Genomic DNA, 21,804 nt, shown 5'->3' with positions numbered 1-21,804 from the left:
TTGGTACTGTCCCCTCCGGCCATTCCTTCAATATGGCCCAGCAAAACCCCCAACAGTTGCTCAACTCTTTAACCATTGCTAACTATCGACAGAGAAAACAAATCCCAATTGGATCTCGCCGAAATGTCAGTCGCCCATTCCCTTAAGTTTTTTCTCATGAGTATCAAGCCACTGGGTAGCGTCCTCCGGCGTCAAGAAAAAGTGGGTCTTATTAAAAGCCACCAGTCTCAGCTTGGCAGGAAACATCACTGAGTACTGCACTCCCAGCTCCCTCAGTCGCCGCTTGACTCCAGTAAACTTCATCCGCTGTTTCTGAACCGCAGCGGAATAATCCAGATAAATGGCGATTTTCTGACCTCCAGCCGTCAGATCCTCCATCTCTCTAGCCTTTCTAAGGATAATGTCTCTGTCTCTGTAATTGAGTATTTTAGCAAGCATGGTACGGGGATTCGCTCCTGGGGCAGGGGGCTGCGGCGGGACCCTATGAGCCCGTTCAACAGCAAAAACTTTAGTCAACACTGTGTTCCCAATCTTCTCCAGCAGCCAGTTCTCCACAAACTCAGTGGGATTTCTCCCCTCAGTCTTTTCAGGCAGCCCCACTATACGTATATTATTTCTTCTGGATCTATTTTCCAGATCCTCATTTTTAGCAGCGAGCTCGGCTATTGCTTGGGCGAACTTCTTTTCAGCTTTTTGTAGCTTAACTATGTGATCTTCTGCCGTGCTCACCCTCTCCTCCACCACTCCTATATGTTTGTCCATTTTCTGCAGAGCCGCATTAATCTGTGCCGTGTCCCCTTTAACTTCCTGCATCTGCTGGGCCAAGGAGTTCAGGGATTGCTGACATGAAGAGATCAGGGTGATTACATCCCTAAGGGTCGGCTCCTCTCCCTGTGATATGGCTTCAGGTCCCCCACTAGCCCCAGCCATGCTGCCTCTCTCCTTCCCCCTCTGTACCTCATGCTGCTCAGCCTTGCTTGCTTCCTCCTCCTCCTGGTCAGCTCCAGCTCCAGCTCCTGGTTCTGCCTCCTCAGCAGCCTCCACTCTGGCATACTGCTGCAGCTTTGCGGCCACCTCCATGCGCCGCTGACATGCGGCGTTCTCCTTCTCGGCGTCCTCCCTAGCATTGGCACCATCTTGGCCGGCTCCTGCATCGCTGGTGCCAGCGTCTTTCTGCCGCCTCCTGGTCATCGCTGCCGACTCCGGACCCGCCGCTCCGCACCGCTGCACTCTCCGGACCTTCAGCCAGCCGGATTTAGGTGAGTTTACCCGAAAATCGGGGTTAAAGCAGGATTTTTGTCCTTCTGGCAGCAGGAGCACTCTTCCCTGCTTCCACTCACATGGCCAGCTAGGACACGCCCCCCATTTGTTATATTATTTATCTAGGATTTATTATTTTTTGGTGATCCCTGGTGTTGTGTATGTATCTTTTCTTCCTTTTCATTACTCTGGTTTGACATACTCCAGGTGGATCCCAGTCTTTTGATAATACGATGGTGCCCTCCATCCCTGTTTTCTTCTGTACAAATGGAGGACCAACAACAGTAATGGACGACCAACAAAGATTTTACTCCAGGAGCAATTCATATAGTGGTCCATGAGGTCCAGCATCAAATTCAGGTGTGACTCCAGTTTGGCCCAAATGGGCTCATGCCCAGACCCCAGAATATGATGCGGGCCATCACTATAGTGTGAGCTCAGTGGCCCAAAGTCATTTAAACCTTTCAATAACGCCCCTTCAGTGCCCGTTTTTGTTACAGTTTTATAACTTTTGTAGCTGTTTTATGCGTATTCACATCAGGGCACCTAACTGCATTGTATTTTATTATTGTTATTTTTTTCATTAACCCCTTCCCGACCTTTGACGCACCGTATGCATCATGAAAACCTGTGCCATTCCGACCTGTGACGCAGCATATGCGTCATGGCAGGATTGGGCTCCTGCAGGCCGAGTGAAAGGGTTAACTGTAATTTCACCTGGCCTGCAGGGACACGGGGAGTTGTACTTTAGCCCAAGGGGGCTTCAACCCCCCCCCCTCCCCCCCCTCCCCCCCCCCGTGGCTACGGTTGCTCTGATTGGCTGTTGAAAGTGACCTTTCACTTTCAATCAGAGCGATAGTAATATTTCACCAATGAAAATTGGTGAAATATTACAATCCACCCATGGCTGGAGATCGTGATCTGACCCCCCCACCGCCACCGATCTCCTCCCCTCCGGTCCTCCGTCCTGTCATCTACTGTCCCCCCGCTCCCCTCCGATCTCCTGTCCGCCCCCACCCCCCCGCTGTCCGCTCCCCTCCCGCTGTCCGATCACCCCCTCCCCCCCCCCTCATACTTACCGACCTGGGCCCCTCCCGGTGTCCGTCCGTGTGTTCGATGGGCGCCGCCATCTTCCAAATGCGCCCGCCGAATCTGCCGGCAGATTCGTTACAGGTACATTTTGATCACTGTGTAAAAAAAATAATAAATAAACCCCCCTTTATCACCCCCCATGGATAGGGACAATAATAAAATAAAGAAAACATTTTTTTTTTTCCTTTGCCCCACTAGGGTTAGGGTTAGGGTTGGTTCACACTGCGTCTAAGCAGTCCATTAGATGGACTACGTTACACCGTGTTTATGCCACGGTCCGTTACGGCCGCCATAGACAGCAATGTCGGATGCATCACTAGCGTCATTGAGTGACGGACCCGGAAACGCGGGCTGCAGCGTTTCCGGGTCCGTGTCTGCTAGTGCAGATAGAGCTAGCAGATGCTCTATCTGCGCTAGCGCAATGCAAACATTGGCACTTGCGCTAGCAGCCCGTTAGTGTATGTGCTGAACGGGCTGCTGCTAGCGCAGTGTGAACCTGGCCTTAGGGTTACGGCTAGAATTAGGGTTAGAATTAGGCTATGTGCACACGGTGCAGATTTGGCTGCAGATCCGCAGCGGATTGGCCGCTGCGGATTCGTAGCAGTTTTCCATCAGGTTTACAGTACCATGTAAACCTATGGAAAACCAAATCCGCTGTGCCCATGGTGCGGAAAGTACCCGCGCGGGAACGCTGTGTTGTATTTTCCGCAGCATGTCAATTCTTTGTGTGGATTCCGCAGCGTTTTACACCTGTTCCTCAATAGGAATCCACAGGTGAAATCCACACAAAAAACACTGGAAATCAGCGGTAAATCCGCAGGTAAAGTGCCTTTTACCTGCGGATTTAAAAAAAAAAAAAAATTTTTTCAAAAAAAAATCTCACACGAATCCGCTACGTGGGCACATAGCCTTAGGGTTAGGGTTGGAATTAGGGCTAAGGTTGGAAATAGGGTTAAGATTAGGCTGTGGTTAGGGTTGTGGTTAGGGGTGTGTTGTGGTTAGGGTTGGGATTAGGGTTAGGATTAGGGTTGGGATTAGGGTTAGAGGTGTGTTGTGGTTAGGGTTGGGATTAGGGTTAGGATTAGGGTTGGGATTAGGGTTAGGGGTGTGTTGGGGTTAGGGTTGTGGTTAGGGGTGTGTTGGGGTTAGGGTTGTGATTAGGGTTATGGCTACAGTTGGGATTAGGGTTAGGGGTGTGTTGGGGTTAGTGTTAGAATTGAGGGGTTTCCACTGTTTAGGCACATCAGGGGTCTCCAAACGCAACATGGCGCCACCATTGATTCCAGTCAATCTTGCATTCAAAAAGTCAAATGGTTTTCCCTCCCTTCCGAGCCCCGACGTGCGCCCAAACAGTGGTTTACCCCCACACATGGGGTACCAGCATACTCAGAAAAAACTGGGCAACAATTATTGGGGTCCAATTGCTCCTGTTACCCTTATGAAAATAAAAAATTGCTTGCTAAAACAATTTTTGAGGAAAGAAAAATGATTTTTTATTTTCACGGCTCTGCGTTGTAAACTTCTGTGAAGCACTTGGGGGTTCAAAGTGCTCACCACATATCTAGATAAGATCCTTGGGGTCTAGTTTCCAAAGTAGGGTCACTTGTGGGGGGTTTCTACTGTTTAGGCACATCAGGGGCTCTGCAAACGCAACGTGACGCCCGCAGACCATTACATCAAGGCTGCATTTCAAAAGTCACTACTTCCCTTCCGAGCCCAGACGTGTGCCCAAACAGTGGTTTACCCCCACATATGGGGTATCAGTGTACTCAGGACATACTCGCCAACAACTATTGGGGTCCAATTTCTCCTGTTACCCTTGTGAAAATAAAAAAATGCTTGCTAAAACATCATTTTTGAGAAAGAAACATGATTTTTTATTTTCACGGCTCTGCGCTGTAAACGTCTGTGAAGCACTTGGGGGTTCAAAGTGCTCACCACATATCTAGATAAGTTCCTTGGGGGGTCTAGTTTCCAAAGTAGGGTCACTTGTGGGGGGTTTCTACTGTTTAGGCACATCAGGGGCTCTGCAAACGCAACATGACGCCCACAAACCATTCCATCAAAGTCTGCATTTCAAAAGTCACTACTTCCCTTCCGAGCCCCGACGTGTGCCCAAACAGTGGTTTACCCCCACATATGGGGTATCACCGTACTCAGGACAAACTCGGCAACAACTATTGGGGTCCAATTTCTCCTGTTACCCTTGTGAAAATAAAAAATTGCTTGCTAAAACATCATTTTTGAGGAAAGAAACATGATTTTTTATTTTCACGGCTCTGTGTTGTAAACTTCTGTGAAGCACTTGGGGGTTCAAAGTGCTCACCACATATCTAGATAAGTTCCTTGGGGAGTCTAGTTTCCAAAGTGGGGTCATTTGTGGGGGGGTTCTACTGTTTAGGCACATCAGGGGCTCTGCAAACGCAACGTGTCGACCGCAGACCATTCCATCAAAGTCTGCATTTCAAAAGTCACTACTTCCCTTCTGAGCCCCAACGTGTGCCCAAACAGTGGTTTACCCCCACATATGGGGTATCAGCGTACTCAGGACAAACTGGACAACAACTTTTGGGGTCCAATTTCTCTTGTTACTCTTGTGAAAATAAAAATTGTGGGCTACAAAATAATTTTTGAGGAAAGAAAAATGATTTTTTATTTTCACGGCTCTGCGTTATAAACTTCTGTGAAGCACTTGAGGGTTTAAAGTGGTCACCGCACATCTAGATTAGTTCCTTGGGAGGTCTAGTTTCCAAAATGGGGTTACATGTGGGGAAGCTCCAATGTTTAGGCAAACAGGGGCTCTCCAAACGCAACATGGTGTCAGCTAACGATTGGAGCTAATTTTTCATTCAAAAAGTCAAATGGCGCTCCTTCCCTTCCGAGCCCTGCCGTGTGCCCAAACAGTGGTTACCCCTACATGTGAGGTATCAGTGTACTCAGGAGAAATTGCCCAACACATTTTAGGATCCATTTTATCCTGTTACCCATGTGAAAATGAAAAAAATTGAGGCTAAAAGAATTTTTTCGTGAAAAAAAAGTACTTTTTCATTTTTATGGATCAATTTGTGAAGCACCTGGGGGATCAACGTGCTCACTATCCATCTAGATAAGCTCCTTGGGGGGTCTAGTTTCCAAAATGGGGTCAAATTTGGGGGAGCTTTAATGTTTAGGCACACAGGGGCTCTCCAAACGCGACATGGTGTCCGCTAAAGATTGGAGCCAATTTTTCATTGAAAAAGTCAAATGGCGCTCCTTCCCTTCCGAGCCCTGTCGTGCGCCCAAACAGTGGTTCCCCCCCACATATGGGGCATCGGTGTAATCAGGAAAAATTGTACAATAACTTTTGGTGTCCAGTTTCTCTTTTTACCCTTGGGAAAATAAAAAAATTGTTGCTAAAACATAATTTTTGTGACTAAAAAGTTAAATGTTCATTTTTTCCTTCCATGTTGCTTCTGCTGCTGTGAAGCACCTGAAGGGTTAATAAACTTCTTGAATGTGGTTTTGAGCACCTTGAGGGGTGCAGTTTTTAGAATGGTGTCACTTTTGGGTATTTTCAGCCATATAGACCCCTCAAACTGATGGTTTTGTAAATTTTGCTGTAAAAATGAGAAATCGCTGGTCAAATTTTAACCCTTATAACTTCCAAGCAAAAAAAAAATTTGGTTCCAAAATTGTGCTGATGTAAAGTAGACATGTGGGTAATGTTATTTATTAACTATTTTGTGTCACATAACTCTCTCGTTTAACAGAATAAAAATTCAAAATTTGAAAATTGCAAAATTTTCAAAATTGTAGCCAAATTTCCATTTTTTTCACGAATAAACGCAAAAATTATCGACCTAAATTTACCACTAACATGAAGCCCAATATGTCACAAAAAACAATCTCAGAACTGCTAGGATTCGTTGAAGCGTTCCTGAGTTATTACCTCATAAAGGGACAGTGGTCAGAATTATAAAAGACGGCCAGGTCATTAAGGTCAAAATAGGCTGGGTCATGAAGGGGTAAAGAAAGAAAAGAAATTGCCAAATAAGAAACCAACTTCAGCATCGGATTATCTCCAGTAATTGTAATTTTTCCATAAGATTTTCGGTATGTTTTTATATTGGTTCATCTTTTTTTCTACTCAGGGTCTTGCACTGAATAATCCTGTCCGTTAGTTCTTTTAATGTCAAATAATTTTACTGGTTCACCCACCAAGGATGGATAGAGAGAAGAAGAAGATGGAGGAGAGGATAATAAACCTCACCCTGGAGATAATCTTCCATCTTACTGGAGAGGTGAGAGGCTCTGGTGTCATCACATGACCTCATTATCTATGGGAATAACAGGATATGACCGGAGAGGTGAGAGGTTCTGATGTCATCGCATGACCTCATTATCTATGGGAATAACAGGATATGACCGGAGAGGAGAGAGGCTCTGATGTCATCACATGACCTCATTATCTATGGGAATAACGGGATATGACCGGAGAGGTGAGAGGCTCTGATGTCATCACATGACCTCATTATCTATGGGAATAACGGGATATGACCGGAGAGGTGAGAGGTTCTGATGTCATCACATGACCTCATTATCTATGGGAATAACGGGATATGACCGGAGAGATGAGAGGCTCTGATGTCATCACATGACCTCATTATCTATGGGAATAACGGGATATGACCGGAGAGGTGAGAGGCTCTGATGTCATCACATGACCTCATTATCTATGGGAATAACGGGATATGACCGGAGAGGTGAGAGGTTCTGATGTCATCACATGACCTCATTATCTATGGGAATAACGGGATATGACCGGAGAGGTGAGAGGCTCTGATGTCATCACATGACCTCATTATCTATGGGAATAACGGGATATGACCGGAGAGGTGAGAGGCTCTGATATCATCACATGAGCTCATTATCTACGGGAATAACGGGATATGACCGGAGAGGTGAGAGGCTCTGATATCATCACATGAGCTCATTATCTACGGGAATAACGGGATATGACCGGAGAGGTGAGAGGCTCTGATGTCATCACATGACCTCATTATCTATGGGAATAACGGGATATGACCGGAGAGGTGAGAGGCTCTGATATCATCACATGAGCTCATTATCTACGGGAATAACAGGGGATATGACCGGAGAGGTGAAAGGTTCTGATGTCATCACATGACCTCATTATCTATGGGAATAACAGGATATGACCGGAGAGGAGAGAGGTTCTGATGTCATCACATGACCTCATTATCTATGGGAATAACGGGATATGACCGGAGAGGTGAGAGGCTCTGATGTCATCACATTATTATTATTATTATACATTTTTATAGCGCCATTTATTCCATGGCGCTTTACATGTGAATACGGGGCAAATATAGACAAATACATTAAACATGAGCAGATAACAAGGCACACGAGTACATAAGGAGGGAGGACCCTGCCCGCGAGGGCTCACAGTCTGCAGGGGGTGGGTGAGGATACACTAGGAGAGGGAAGAGCTGGCTGTGCGGCTGTTCAGTAGGTTGAGGATCACTGCAGGCTGTAGGCTTGTCGGAAGAGATGAGTCTTCAGGTTCTTTTTGAAGGTTTCTATGGTAGGCGCAAGTCTGATGTGTTGGGGTAGAGAGTTCCAGAGTATGGGGGAAGCACGGGAGAAGTCTTGGATGCGGTTATGGGAAGAAGAGATGAGAGGGGAGTAGAGAAGGAGGTCTTGGGAGGATCGGAGGTCGCGTGTAGGTAGGTACCGGGAGACCATGTCACAGATGTATGGAGGAGACAGGTTGTGGATGGCTTTGTATGTCAGTGTGAGGGTTTTGAACTGGAGTCTCTGGGCGATAGGAAGCCAGTGAAGGGCTTGACACAGGGGAGAGGCTGGGGAATAGCGGGGGGACAGGTGGATTAGTCGGGCAGCAGAGTGTAGGATGGATTGGAGTGGTGCCAGAGTGCTAGAGGGGAGTCCAGAGAGTAGGAGGTTGCAGTAGTCGAGGCGGGAGATGATAAGGGCATGCACTAGCGTTTTTGCAGTGTTGCGGTCAAGGAAAGCACGGATCCGGGAAATATTTTTGAGTTTGAGACGACAGGAGGAGGCAAGGGCTTGGATATGTGGCTTGAAAGAGAGGGCAGAGTCGAGGATCACCCCGAGGCACCGGGCGTGTGGGACTGGGGATAGTGAGCAGCCATTGACATTGATGGATAGGTCTGGTGGAGGGGTAGAGTGAGATGGGGGAAAGATGATGAATTCTGTTTTGTCCATATTCAGTTGTAGAAAGCGAGCAGAAAAGAAGGCTGAAATGGCAGACAGACAGTGCGGGATTTTGGTAAGCAAGGAGGAGAGGTCATGTCCGGAGAGGTAGATCTGCGTGTCGTCAGCGTAGAGATGGTACTGCATACCGTGGGATTCTATGAGCTGTCCCAGGCCGAAAGTGTAGATGGAGAAGAGTAGGGGTCCTAGAACAGAGCCTTGAGGAACACCGACTGACAAGGGGCGAAGTGAGGAGGTGGTGTGGGGGAGGGAGACACTGAATGTTCGGTCTGTCAGATATGACGAGATCCAGGAAAGGGCCAAGTCTGTGATGCCAAGGGATGAGAGGATTTGTAGCAAAAGGGAGTGGTCTACAGTGTCAAAGGCAGAAGACAAGTCCAGGAGAAGGAGGACAGAGTAGTGTCGCTTGCTCCTGGCAGTTAGTAGGTCATTGGTGACTTTAGTTAGGGCAGTTTCAGTTGAGTGATGGGAACGGAAGCCTGATTGTAACCGATCAAAGAGGGAGCAGGAGGAGAAGTGGGAGGACAGTTCAAGATGGACGTGTTGCTCCAGCAATTTGGAGGCATAAGGGAGAAGAGATATTGGGCGATAGCTAGACACAGAGGATGGGTCGAGGGAGGGCTTTTTGAGGATGGGTGTGATCTTGGCATGCTTGAAGGATGAGGGAAAGACACCTGTTGTGAGTGAGAGGTTGAAGAGGTGTGTTAGGGTTGGGATGAAGACCGTGGAAAGGTTAGGGATGAGGTGGGATGGGAGCGGGTCAAGCGTGCAGGTGGTGAGGTGTGATCTTGACAGGAGGGTGGAGAGCTGATCTTCTGTCATGGTGGAGAAGCTGGTTTTGGAGGAGCAGGGTTGAGCAGCTAAGAGGGGCAGTGGGAGCTGTGGGCCAAAGCTTTCTCTGATCGTGTCGATCTTCTGTTTAAAGAAAGAGGCGAAGTCATCAGCAGAAATGAGGGGGGAGGGAGGAGGTGCGGGGGGACGGAGTAGAGAATTGAAAGTGTTGAAAAGCTGTTTAGGGTTGTGGGACAGGGAGGATATGAGGGATGAGAAGTAAGTTTGTTTTGCGGCAGTGAGCGCAGACTTGAAGCTGGCGAGGGACTGCTTGTATGCAGTGAAGTGGTCGGCAGAGTGGGATCGCTTCCATCTCCGCTCAGCAATCCTGGAAGCCCGTCTCAATTCTTTGGTCAGGCTGGTCAGCCAGGGCTGCCTGTTAATTGTACGAGTTTTACTATGCATGAGTGGGGTGGCCGAATCGAGTGTTGTTGTTATTGTGGTGTTATAAAAAGTGGCAGCAGCATCTGTGTCATGAAGGGAGGCTATGTCTGTGAGAGGGAGAAGGGACTCAGAGAGTGATTGTAAGTTGAGATGTTTGAGATTTCTGCGAGGGTGAGTGAGTTTGTGGAGTGGGGGTTGCACACTAGGAGAGGAGAGGGACGAGAATGTCAGTAGGTTGTGGTCAGACAGGGGGAGGGGTGTGTTAGTGAGGTTAGTAAGGGAGCAGAGGCGGGTGAAGATGAGGTCCAGCGTGTGGCCATCTTTGTGAGTGGCCTCAGAGGACCATTGAGTGAGGCCAAAGGAGGCAGTCAGTGATAAAAGTTTAGAGGTAGCTGAGGTGAAAGTGTCAATGGGGACATTGAAATCACCCATGATGATAGTGGGGATGTCAACAGAGAGGAAATGAAGTAGCCAGGTGGTGAAGTGGTCGAGAAAGGTGGAGATGGCTAGTTCTGGGGGGCGGTAGATGACAGCCAGCTGGAGGTTGGAGGGGGAATAGATGCGGACAGAGTGCACCTCAAACGAGGGAAGAGTAGCGGAGGGTGGTAGCGGGATTGGAGTAAAGGAGCAGGTGTCGGACAGGAGCAAGCCAACTCCTCCACCGCGTTTGTTGCTGGGGCGAGGGGTGTGAGAGAGGTGGAATCCGCCATAGGAGAGCGCAGCTGGAGAGGCCGAGTCAGAGGGGGTGAGCCAGGTTTCAGTGAGGCCGAGGAAGGAGAGTTTGTTGGTGATGAAGAGGTCATGGATAAATGGCAGTTTGTTGCAGATGGAGCGTGCGTTCCATAGTGCTCCAAGTAGGGGGAGCGGGGGAGTGGGGGCTGGATGAATGGGTATGAGGTTGTCGTGGTTGGGAAAACGTGCGGAGGATCGTGGCAGGGGGTTAGAAACGAGTGTGGGGATGAATTGGGGAGGGCCGGGATATGTCACCAGCAATGAGGAGTAACAGACAGATCATTAGAAGGTGGGAGCAGGATAGGACATGATTGGCCGTGTGTGTCTGGATAAAAAGGATTGTATGTGGAGGAACAGTTCTGAGGGGAAGGTGAGATGGCTGGGGAGTATGGAGGAAGAAATGACTAGTTCCTTACTAGGAGGAGGGATTGCAGGAGATTGTAAGAAGGAAAGTAGTATGGGGGTGAAAGAGAAAAGAAACCGAAACATTGTAGTGGTTGGTGTTCTGTTACCTTCCAGTCAATTCCAGTCCAATTCAGTCTAATTCAGAATCATAATTAAAAAGATGTAATTTAAAAGATGATTTGCAGCAGACTGAGTCTATAGCAGACTCCTGCATGTGAATATATCCCCAGTTAAGGGCAATCAGGTGTGAATGAGGGGGTGGCTGGGTATGGGAGACCAGATGTAGAGAGTTAAGCAAAGGTCATAAAGTGAGGGAGGGGTAAGACTGACCACTCAAAGAGATGCCAGGATCACACAATGGGATACATGAAAACAGGTCATGGAAACAAGCTCATAGGTAAGAAAGCATACTAAAAGGATTATATGTGCTGCACCAAGACACTCAGGTCCAGGGGAAGCATAGAAAAGTCAGTGCAATATACAGAGACATTCAGAAGCCAGGGAGAGCTGGGTAAAGTCAGTGCATACCATGGAAAATCAATGCAGTATACAGAGATATTCTGGAGCCAGGGAGAGCTGGGTAAAGTCAGTGCATACCATGGAAAATCAATGCAGTATACAGAGATATTCTGGAGCCAGGGAGAGCTGGGTAAAGTCAGTGCATACCATGGAAAATCAATGCAGTATACAGAGATATTCTGGAGCCAGGGAGAGCTGGGTAAAGTCAGTGCATACCATGGAAAATCAATGCAGTATACAGAGATATTCTGGAGCCAGGGAGAGCTGGGTAAAGTCAGTGCATACCATGGAAAATCAATGCAGTATACAGAGATATTCTGGAGCCAGGGAGAGCTGGGTAAAGTCAGTGCATACCTGTGGGAAGAGGAGAACAGCTCGATTAGATGGTGCAGATGATGATAATATTGTAGTAGTGATGAGTAGCCAAATGCATTCTAGAATTCAGTCTAATTCAGAATCATAATTAAAAAGATGTAATTTAAAAGATGGAAGTTAAAAGATGATTTTCAGCAGACTGAGTCTATCACATGACCTCATTATCTACGGGAATAACAGGGGATATGACCGGAGAGGTGAGAGGTTCTGATGTCATCACATGACCTCATTATCTATGGGAATAACAGGATATGACCGGAGAGGAGAGAGGCTCTGATGTCATCACATGACCTCATTATTTATGGGAATAACAGGGGATATGACTGGAGAGGTGAGAGGCTCTGATGTCATCACATGACCTCATTATCTATGGGAATAACAGGGGATGTGACCGGAGAGGTGAGAGGTTCTGATGTCATCACATGATCTCATTATCTATGGGAATAACAGGATATGACCGGAGAGGAGAGAGGCTCTGATGTCATCACATGACCTCATTATCTATGGGAATAACAGGGGATATGACCGGAGAGGTGATGGACTCTGGAGATGTCTGTAGTGATATTATTAATGTCTCCACACTCAGGATTACATAGTAGTGAAGATCTCTAGTGATCGCTGTCAGGCCCCTGTGTCTGAAGGACGGGGAGGAACCCTGAGCCCAATCCTGGAGCCTCCACCTCACTCCCAGATACATGAGGAGATCAATGACCAGAAGATCCTAGAACTCGCCAACAAGATGATTGAGCTGCTGACTGGAGAGGTGACGCTGCTGGGAATGCTGGGACATTATACAGGACAGCACTGGAGGATTCTGGGTGATGACGGTATCATTGTGTGTCAGGTTCCTATAAGGTGTCAGGACGTCACCGTCTATTTCTCCATGGAGGAATGGGAGTATCTAGAAGGACCCAAGGATCGGTACCAGGAGGTGATGATGGAGGAGCACCGGCCCCGCACATCACCAGGTAATAGTCAGGACTAAATACACACGGCCTATAATTCTCTGTATGTAATAACGATGTCAGTCCCGTCTGTGTCTCCTCAGTTCTCTCCAGTAAAAGGACAACCCCAGGGACTTCTCCGATCATCGGGGACTTTTACAATATTTGTTTTGCAGATTTTGGATCCGGAAAAAGATCTGAACAATATTAATGGTCCAAAGAGAAATGTGTGGGGCAATCAGCGGTGTAAAGAGGAGACCCCTAATATGAGGGGCAATCAGCGGTGTGAAGAGGAGACCCCTAATGTGAGGGGCGATCAGCGGTGTAAAGAGGAGACCCCTAATATGAGGGGCGATCAGCGGTGTGAAGAGGAGACCCCTAATGTGAGGGGCGATCAGCGGTGTAAAGAGGAGACCCCTAATGTGAGGGGCGATCAGCGGTGTAAAGAGGAGACCCCTAATATGAGGGGCGATCAGCGGTGTAAAGAGGAGACCCCTAATGTGAAGGGCGATCAGCGGTGTAAAGAGGAGACCCCTAATGTGAAGGGCGATCAGCGGTGTAAAGAGGAGACCCCTAATATGAGGGACGATCAGCGGTGTAAAGAGGAGACCCCTAATATGAGGGGCGATCAGCGGTGTGAAGAGGAGACCCCTAATATGAGGGACGATCAGCGGTGTGAAGAGGAGACCCCTAATGTGAGGGGCGATCAGCGGTGTAAAGAGGAGACCCCTAATATGAGGGGCGATCAGCGGTGTGAAGAGGAGACCCCTAATGTGAGGGGCGATCAGCGGTGTAAAGAGGAGACCCCTAATGTGAGGGGCGATCAGCGGTGTAAAGAGGAGACCCCTAATATGAGGGGCGATCAGCGGTGTGAAGAGGAGACCCCTAATGTGAAGGGCGATCAGCGGTGTAAAGAGGAGACCCCTAATGTGAAGGGCGATCAGCGGTGTAAAGAGGAGACCCCTAATATGAGGGACGATCAGCGGTGTGAAGAGGAGACCCCTAATGTGAGGGGCGATCAGCGGTGTAAAGAGGAGACCCCTAATATGAGGGGCGATCAGCGGTGTAAAGAGGAGACCCCTAATATGAGGGGCGATCAGCGGTGTGAAGAGGAGACCCCTAATGTGAGGGGCGATCAGCGGTGTAAAGAGGAGACCCCTAATGTGAGGGGCGATCAGCGGTGTAAAGAGGAGACCCCTAATGTGAGGGGCGATCAGCGGTGTAAAGAGGAGACCCCTAATGTGAGGGGCGATCAGCGGTGTAAAGAGGAGACCCCTAATGTGAGGGACGATCAGCGGTGTAAAGAGGAGACCCCTAATATGAGGGGTGATCAGCGGTGTAAAGAGGAGACCCCTAATGTGAGGGACGATCAGCGGTGTAAAGAGGAGACCCCTAATGTGAGGGGCGATCAGCGGTGTAAAGAGGAGACCCCTAATGTGAGGGGCGATCAGCGGTGTAAAGAGGAGACCCCTAATGTGAGGGGCGATCAGCGGTGTAAAGAGGAGACCCCTAATGTGAGGGGCGATCAGCGGTGTAAAGAGGAGACCCCTAATGTGAGGGGCGATCAGCGGTGTAAAGAGGAGACCCCTAATGTGAGGGACGATCAGCGGTGTAAAGAGGAGACCCCTAATATGAGGGACGATCAGCGGTGTAAAGAGGAGACCCCTAATATGAGGGACGATCAGCGGTGTAAAGAGGAGACCCCTAATATGAGGGACGATCAGCGGTGTAAAGAGGAGAACCCTAATATGAGGGGCGATCAGCGGTGTAAAGAGGAGACCCCTAATGTGAGGGACGATCAGCGGTGTAAAGAGGAGACCCCTAATGTGAGGGACGATCAGCGGTGTAAAGAGGAGACCCCTAATGTGAGGGGCGATCAGCGGTGTAAAGAGGAGACCCCTAATGTGAGGGGCGATCAGCGGTGTAAAGAGGAGACCCCTAATGTGAGGGGCGATCAGCGGTGTAAAGAGGAGACCCCTAATGTGAGGGACGATCAGCGGTGTAAAGAGGAGACCCCTAATGTGAGGGGCGATCAGCGGTGTAAAGAGGAGACCCCTAATATGAGGGACGATCAGCGGTGTAAAGAGGAGACCCCTTATATGAGGGGCGATCAGTGGTGTAAAGAGGAGACCCCTAATATGAGGGGCGATCAGCGGTGTAAAGAGGAGACCCCTAATGTGAGGGGCGGTCAGCGGTGTAAAGACGAGACCCCTACAGATCACCGCCCAGGTGAGTGGTGACCGCGGGATAAAAAGAGAAGTCGGATATTCTTCTCCGTCGCCAGCTCTTTAGTGTTTGTGTTCTGTTAATTTTTAGTTATATATTCAGACAAAATACAAATTAAATATGGTTGCAAAATACAGCCAGAATGTGGATGTGAAAGATACAAGAACTGTTTAACCCCTTAGTGACAGAGCCAATTTGGTACTTAATGACCGGGCCAATTTTTGCAATTCTGACCACTGTCACTTTATGAGGTTATAACTCTGGAACGCTTCAATGGATCCCGCTGATTCTGAGATTGTTTTTTCGTGACATATTGTACTTCATGTTAGTGGTAACATGTCTTCGATATTACTTGCGATTATTTATGAAAAAAACGGAAATATGGCGAACATTTTTAAAATTTTGCAATTTTCAAACTTTGTATTTTTATGCCCTTAAATCAGAGAGATATGTCACGAAAAATAGTTAATAAATAACATTTCCCACATGTCTACTTTACATCAGCACAATTTTGGAAACAAAATTTTTTTTTGTTAGGGAGTTATAAGGGTTAAAAGTTGACCAGCAATTTCTCATTTTTACAACACCATTTTTTTGTTAGGGACCACATCTCATTTGAAGTCATTTTGAGGGGTCTATATGATAGAAAATAATGAAGTGTGGCACCATTCTAAAAACTACACCCCTCAAGGTTCTCAAAACGACATTCAAGAAGTTTATTAACCCTTTACGTGCTTCACAGGAACTGAAACAATGTGGAAGGAAAAAATGAACATTTAACTTTTTTTTGCAAACATCTTAATTCAGAACCATTTTTTTTATTTTCACAAGTGTAAAAACAGAAATGTAACCATAAATTTTGTTATGCAATTTCTCCTGAATACGCCAATACCCCATATGTGGGAGTAAACCACTTTTTGGGCGCACCGCAGAACTTAGAAGTGAAGGAGCGCCGTTTGACTTTTTCAATGCAGAATTGGCTGGAATTGAGATTGGACGCCATGTTGCGTTTGCAGAGCCCCATGATGTGCCTAAACAGTGGAAACCCCCCACAAGTGACACCATTTTGGAAACTAGACCCCTTAAGGAACTTATCTAGATGTGTGGTGAGCACTTTGAACCCCCAAGTGATTCACAGAAGTTTATAACGTAGAGCCGTGAAAATAAAAAATCGCTTTTGTTTACACAAAAATGATCTTTTCGCCCACAAATTCTTATTTTCACAAGGGTAACAGGAGAAATTAGACCACAAAAGTTGTTGTGCGATTTCTCGATACCCCATATGTGAGGGTAAACCACTGTTTGGGCGCACCGCAGAGCTTGGAAGTGAAGGAGCGCCGTTTTACTTTTTCAATGTAGAATTGGCTGGAATTGAGATTGGACGCCATGTCGCGTTTGGAGAGCCCCTGATGTGCCTAAACAGTAGAAACCCCCCACAAGTGACCCCATTTTGGAAACTAGACCCCTTAAGGAACTTATCTAGATGTGTGGTGAGCACTTTGAACCCCCATGTGCTTCACAGAAGTTTATAATGTAGAGCCGTGAAAAAAAAAAAATCGCATTTTTTCTACAAAAATGATCTTTTTGCCCACAAATTTTTATTTTCACAAGGGTAACAGGAGAAATTAGACCAGAAAAGTTGTTGTGCAATTTCTCCTGAGTACGCTGATACCCAATATGTGGGGGTAAACCACTGTTTGGGCGCACCGCAGAGCTTGGAAGAGAAGGAGTACCGTTTTACTTTTTCAATGTAGAATTGGCTGGAATTGAGATTGGACGCCATGTCGCGTTTGGAGAGCCCCTGATGTGCCTAAACAGTAGAAATCCCCCACAAGTGACCCCATTTTGGAAACTAGACCCCCCATGGAACTTATATAGATGTGTGGTGAGAACTTTGAATGCCCAAGTGCTTCACAGAAGTTTATAATGCAGAGTCATAAAAAAAATATATATATATATTTTTCCACAAAAAGGATTTTGTAGCCCCCAAGTTTTTATTTTCACAAGGGTAACAAGAGAAATTGGACCCCAGAAGTTGTTATCCAATGTATCCCGAGTATGCTGATGCCAAATATGTGGGGGTAACCCACTGTTTGGGCGCACGGCAGAGCTTAGAAGGGAGGGAGCACCATTTGACTTTTTGAGCGCAAAATTGGCTGTCGTGTTTGGAGACCCCCTGATGTACCTAAACAGTGGAAACCCCCCAATTCTAGCTCCAACCCAACTCCAACACACCCCTAACCCTAATCCCAACCCGATCCATAATCCTAATCACTAACCCTAACGATAATCCCAACCCTTACCCCAAAACAACCCTAATGTCAACCCTAACCATAACCCTAATCAAAACCCTAAATCCAACACACCCCTAATCCTAATCTCAACACTAACCTCAAACCTAACCCTAATCCCAATACACCCCTAATCACAACCCTAACCTTAACCCTAATCCCTAACCTAACCCTAATCCCAAGCGTAACCCTAATGCCAACCCTAACCCTAATACCAACCCTAATCCAAACCCTAACCCTAATCCCAACTCTAACCCTAACTTTAGCCCCAACCCTAACCCTAAAGCTACTTTCACACTTGCGTCGTTTGGCATCCGTCGCAATCCGTCATTTTGGACAAGAAACAGATCCTGCAAATGTGCCCGCAGGATGTGTTTTTTGCCCATAGACTTGTATTGCCGACGGATCGTGACGGATGGCCACACGTCGCGTCCGTAGTGCACTGGATCAGTGTTTTGGCGGACCGTCAGCACAAAAAAACATTCATTGTAACGTTTTTTTGTATGTCGCATCCGCCATTTCTGACCACACATGCGTGGCCGTAACTCCGCCCCCTCCTCCCCAGGACATAGATTGGGCAGCGGATGCGTTGAAAAACTACATCCGCTGCCCACGTTGTGCACAATTTTCACAACGTGCGTCGGTATGTCGAGCCGATGCATTGCGACGGCCCCGTACCGACGTGTGAAAGAAGCCTAACCCTAAATTTAGCGCCAACCCTAACTCTAAATTTAGCCCCAACCCTAACCCTAAATTTAGCCCTAACCCTAGCCTTAACCCTACCCCTAACCCTAGCCCTACCCCTAACCCTACCCCTAACCCTAATTTTAGCCCCAACTGCTCTTCTCCTGCCGGCCGGCAGATGGAGACAGATGGCGGGCGCACTGCACATGCGCCCGCCATTTTCTTTTGCCCAGAAGATGCCGGCGGCCAGGAGGAGCAGCAGGAGGATCCAGGGACACAGGTGAGTATGGCAGGGTCCCCGAATCCCCCTATTTCTCTGTCCTCTGATGTGCGATCACATCAGAGGACAGAGAATTACACTTAGCTTTTTTTTTTTTTTTTTTTGCGGTCGCCGGTAAACAGTTAATTACCGGCGATTGCAAAACAGGGGTCGCTAAAACCGACCCCCGATCATGCTCTTTGGGGTCTCGGCTACCCCCGGAGCCGAGACCCCAAAGATTCTCGCGGGGCCGGCGGGCGCACTGCGCATGCGCCCATTTTCAAGATGGCGGCGCCCACCGGGAGCCACGAGGAGCATCGGGAGAGATAGGTAAGTATTGGGGGGCTACCTGGGACCCCTTTTCTCTATCCTCCGATGTGCGATCACATCGTAGGATAGAGAAATTAAAAAGAGATCGCGTTTTCTTTTGCGATCGCCGGTAAACGGTTAATTACCGGCGATCGCAAATGCGGGGTGGGTTAAAAACCCCCCGAATCATGTTCTCTGGGGTCTCGGCTACCCCCGGCAGCTGAGACCCCGGAGAAAATCCGACTCTGGGGGGCGCTATTTACTTTTTCCACAGCACCGTTAATTAACGGCGCTGTGGTTTAAGTACCCTTAGCGGCCGCCGTTAAAAGGCGTATCGGCGGTCGCTAAGGGGTTAATGTCTGCTGTTGTTTTATAGCAGCATTTATCTGGGATTGAAAGAGAAATAAGAACTGTATGTAGGGGTGAAAAAACTATGGAAACAGTTGCACATTTTTCAAGAACGCCTCTTTTCCTAAAATCTGAAAGCTCCTGAGAAAAGTTGTCCAAACGATAGTGAATACATTTTGAAGTATAGACTGCTCTAATGAGCGTTAGTGGGGCCTCCTACACATGAAAAACTTACGGAAACCAAATCTTTCTGTGGAAATGGCCAAACATTTTCTATTTGGAATATTCTTTTTATGTAGGGTAAGGTAGATAATGTACCGAGAAAGGCAGTCACAGCTTGCCGAGTACATTGTTGCAAATTTGTATGCTCCTTTTTGCATTTTATTCCAGCATGAGTTTTATTAAGATAAGCGAATACGATGTCAATTTTAGATAAGAAAAGCCATTTGTTCTTTGTACATTACAATTCCACTCTTCCTCCATGCATTGTAAAGCCTCATAGTTGTCGGATAAATGATCATCTGGTCGACAGCTTCTTCTACCGAACTCAGCATACACCGAAGTGCACTAACAGCTCCTAAAGGACATCATAAATTATATGCAGGCTTGGACTGGCTCCTCCGGTGGGCCCACGTGCACGAATGGGTCACCACCCTCTTATATAAGCAGCACTTGACACTTTATAATTGAATCATTATGTACGGACACAGGCAGCATCTTATTAATTGAACAATCTACCCAGTTCATTGTTATACAAATTTGTGATTAAGGATAATGTCACATTTGCACGTAGTTGAAAAGTGGGGTTCTGGAGATGGTTCTTCGTGGGCCAGACACTGATTATGTGTCATATACAGTGCCGTACATTGTAATGTGTGTCCTGAAGCCAAGTCCAGATATGATAAATCCAGTACATACTGTATATCCACAATAACAGAATCCATGAGCCCTGTATGGGCCTTTGTAGCATTCTAGATCCTATAAAGACGTACGTTTCACCCTCTACTGGTACTAGAAGTACTTCACCATCTTATTAAATGGTGCAGGTTTTTTCCTTGCTGGCAGTGCAAGGGTCAATCTGTCAGCTCTTTAATGTTTGCCACTCCCCTCTACTATACATGATCACCTTTGGAATTGTCAGTGCTAGCTCTCACTGCCTGGTTTGGAGTTGGAGGTGTAGTTCTTGTTTGGAGATTTGTTATTGTTGCTCAGTTTTTTTTGTGTGCACATCCTCATCCTCTCCTACTTGGTTTCTCCTTCCTTTTACTCCCGTGTGTTCCACTCTGTTGTTTAATGAGTGTATTTTATAAGATTCTTATTTTCATTTATCTCTGTCCGTCTTCCCTTGTTTGTCTGGTTAGTGTTCTCCTATACACTTTGGCTTCTCACCTTCCTGGGTGGGGGAGGGAACAGATAAGGGTTGATATAGGAGCACAGCAAAGCACGTGAACCAGGTGTCTCATTCTTCAAAAGTAATCCAAGGAAACAGGGATAGTCTAGAGCTCCCCTATTTTTAGGGACCTGGTTAGCGCCCACAGTCACAAGGTATTTCGTGACATTAACACTGGCCCATAACTTTTTTGATCCATCATGGATCCGGCGGCTGCTCTGACAGGTTAAGTGCAGCCACTCAGCTTGGCAGACTTGCGCCCAGTTGTTTGGCAACCCCTAACACTTCAGGCTTAGGGCTCTCGGGCAACCCTTAGTTGAGCCCAAGATCACATTGCCAGATAGGTTCTCTAGGAGTTGGGATGTTTGTTGTTTTCAGGGAAACCTGTAAACTTTATTTTATATTACATAATCACTACTCAGGTACCGAGGAGCAATGGGTGGGGATCGCCTGGGCATTTTGTATTCCGTGTGACTCTGTCTCTTCAGACGGTTGAGGATTTTTTTTCAGGCTCTGGGTCATATATACGATGACCCCGACCTTGTTTCTCTGGCCGAATCTAAACTGTGAGCTTCCGCAGGGAGACCGGACAGTGGAGGTGTATTGCTCCGAGTCTCGTAGGTGGTCCAGTTCTGTCAAGGGCTTTCTGTGAGGGTAAAGGATGAAGGCGGCCATGTCTCTGGCTATCCAGGTGGACTGCCGTCTTCAGCAGAGACATAAACAGACACCCCAATTTTCGAGGGATCCGGGGTCAAGGGAACCTAGGGCTTACTCAACCAAAGAACCAATGCATTTGGCGGGAATGGCTTGTTTATTTGTCCCACTGCAGTTTGGCATACAGGGGAAGTGTGTTTTGTTGGTGAGAAGGATCGTTTTGTGGGTACTTGTCCTTCCATACATAACCGCAAACAGCCACGAGAAAAGTAAGGAGCCCGGGTTGTGGGTAAGTTAACAACCCAGGTGTATATATTTCCTCTGTGGTAAGGTCACAATTTTTTTACCAGCCAAGATCCATTTTGGTAAAATTAAAGTGGTTATTTAAGCCTTTCTAGACAGTGAGGCAGTGTTTTATTAGATTAATGCCAGGTTCGTCCAGGACAAGGGTCTCAAGACACATAAACTGTCTAGTCTATGCCCACAATTGCCATTGACTCTGTACCCTTGAGCCAGGGGTATTTTACTCAGGTCATTCGAATGATACATCTGCTGATAGGGGCAATGCACTCAGAATTAATCAAGTGTTATGTGCTAGATAGTTTGCCCTCTCCTGTGGCATTTGAACTACCTTGGCGTATGCTGAACAATGCTGTAGTGGACTGACAGACTCGGGAGGTGGTAAAGTGGAGCGAGTATTGTCAAGGACACTGGTTGGGCACCCGGTTAGCCAGGGTGGATACCCGGTCTCTGCCGGAATACCTGTCTGACTTCGGGGATGTGTTTTCAGAACAGGGGTGTCAAGACCTCCTTCCTCATAGTCCTTATGATTGTGCTATTAATCTT

The 21,804-nt window shown here is 47.3% G+C and overlaps 1 protein-coding gene across 1 annotated transcript in view; it reads left to right on the top strand.

Annotated features, from left to right (window-relative positions):
• Positions 1-12,821, top strand: part of LOC138654496 (gastrula zinc finger protein XlCGF66.1-like) — a gene marked incomplete at its 3' end in the record, with an annotated part of 57,386 nt that extends 44,565 nt beyond the window's left edge. The window contains exons 2-4 of the mRNA XM_069743456.1: positions 6,483-6,632; positions 12,440-12,616; positions 12,698-12,821. Of these exons, the coding sequence (XP_069599557.1) occupies positions 6,555-6,632; positions 12,440-12,616; positions 12,698-12,821 (379 nt within the window). The remainder of the gene's footprint in view (positions 1-6,482; positions 6,633-12,439; positions 12,617-12,697) is intronic.
• Positions 12,822-21,804: the final 8,983 nt, after the last annotated feature.

The sequence above is a fragment of the Ranitomeya imitator genome, unplaced genomic scaffold, assembly GCF_032444005.1.
Source record: "Ranitomeya imitator isolate aRanImi1 unplaced genomic scaffold, aRanImi1.pri SCAFFOLD_519, whole genome shotgun sequence".
NCBI lineage: Eukaryota > Metazoa > Chordata > Amphibia > Anura > Dendrobatidae > Ranitomeya > Ranitomeya imitator.
Note: the sequence above shows the minus strand (reverse complement) of the source record. Positions and strands in the feature narration are given on the sequence as shown.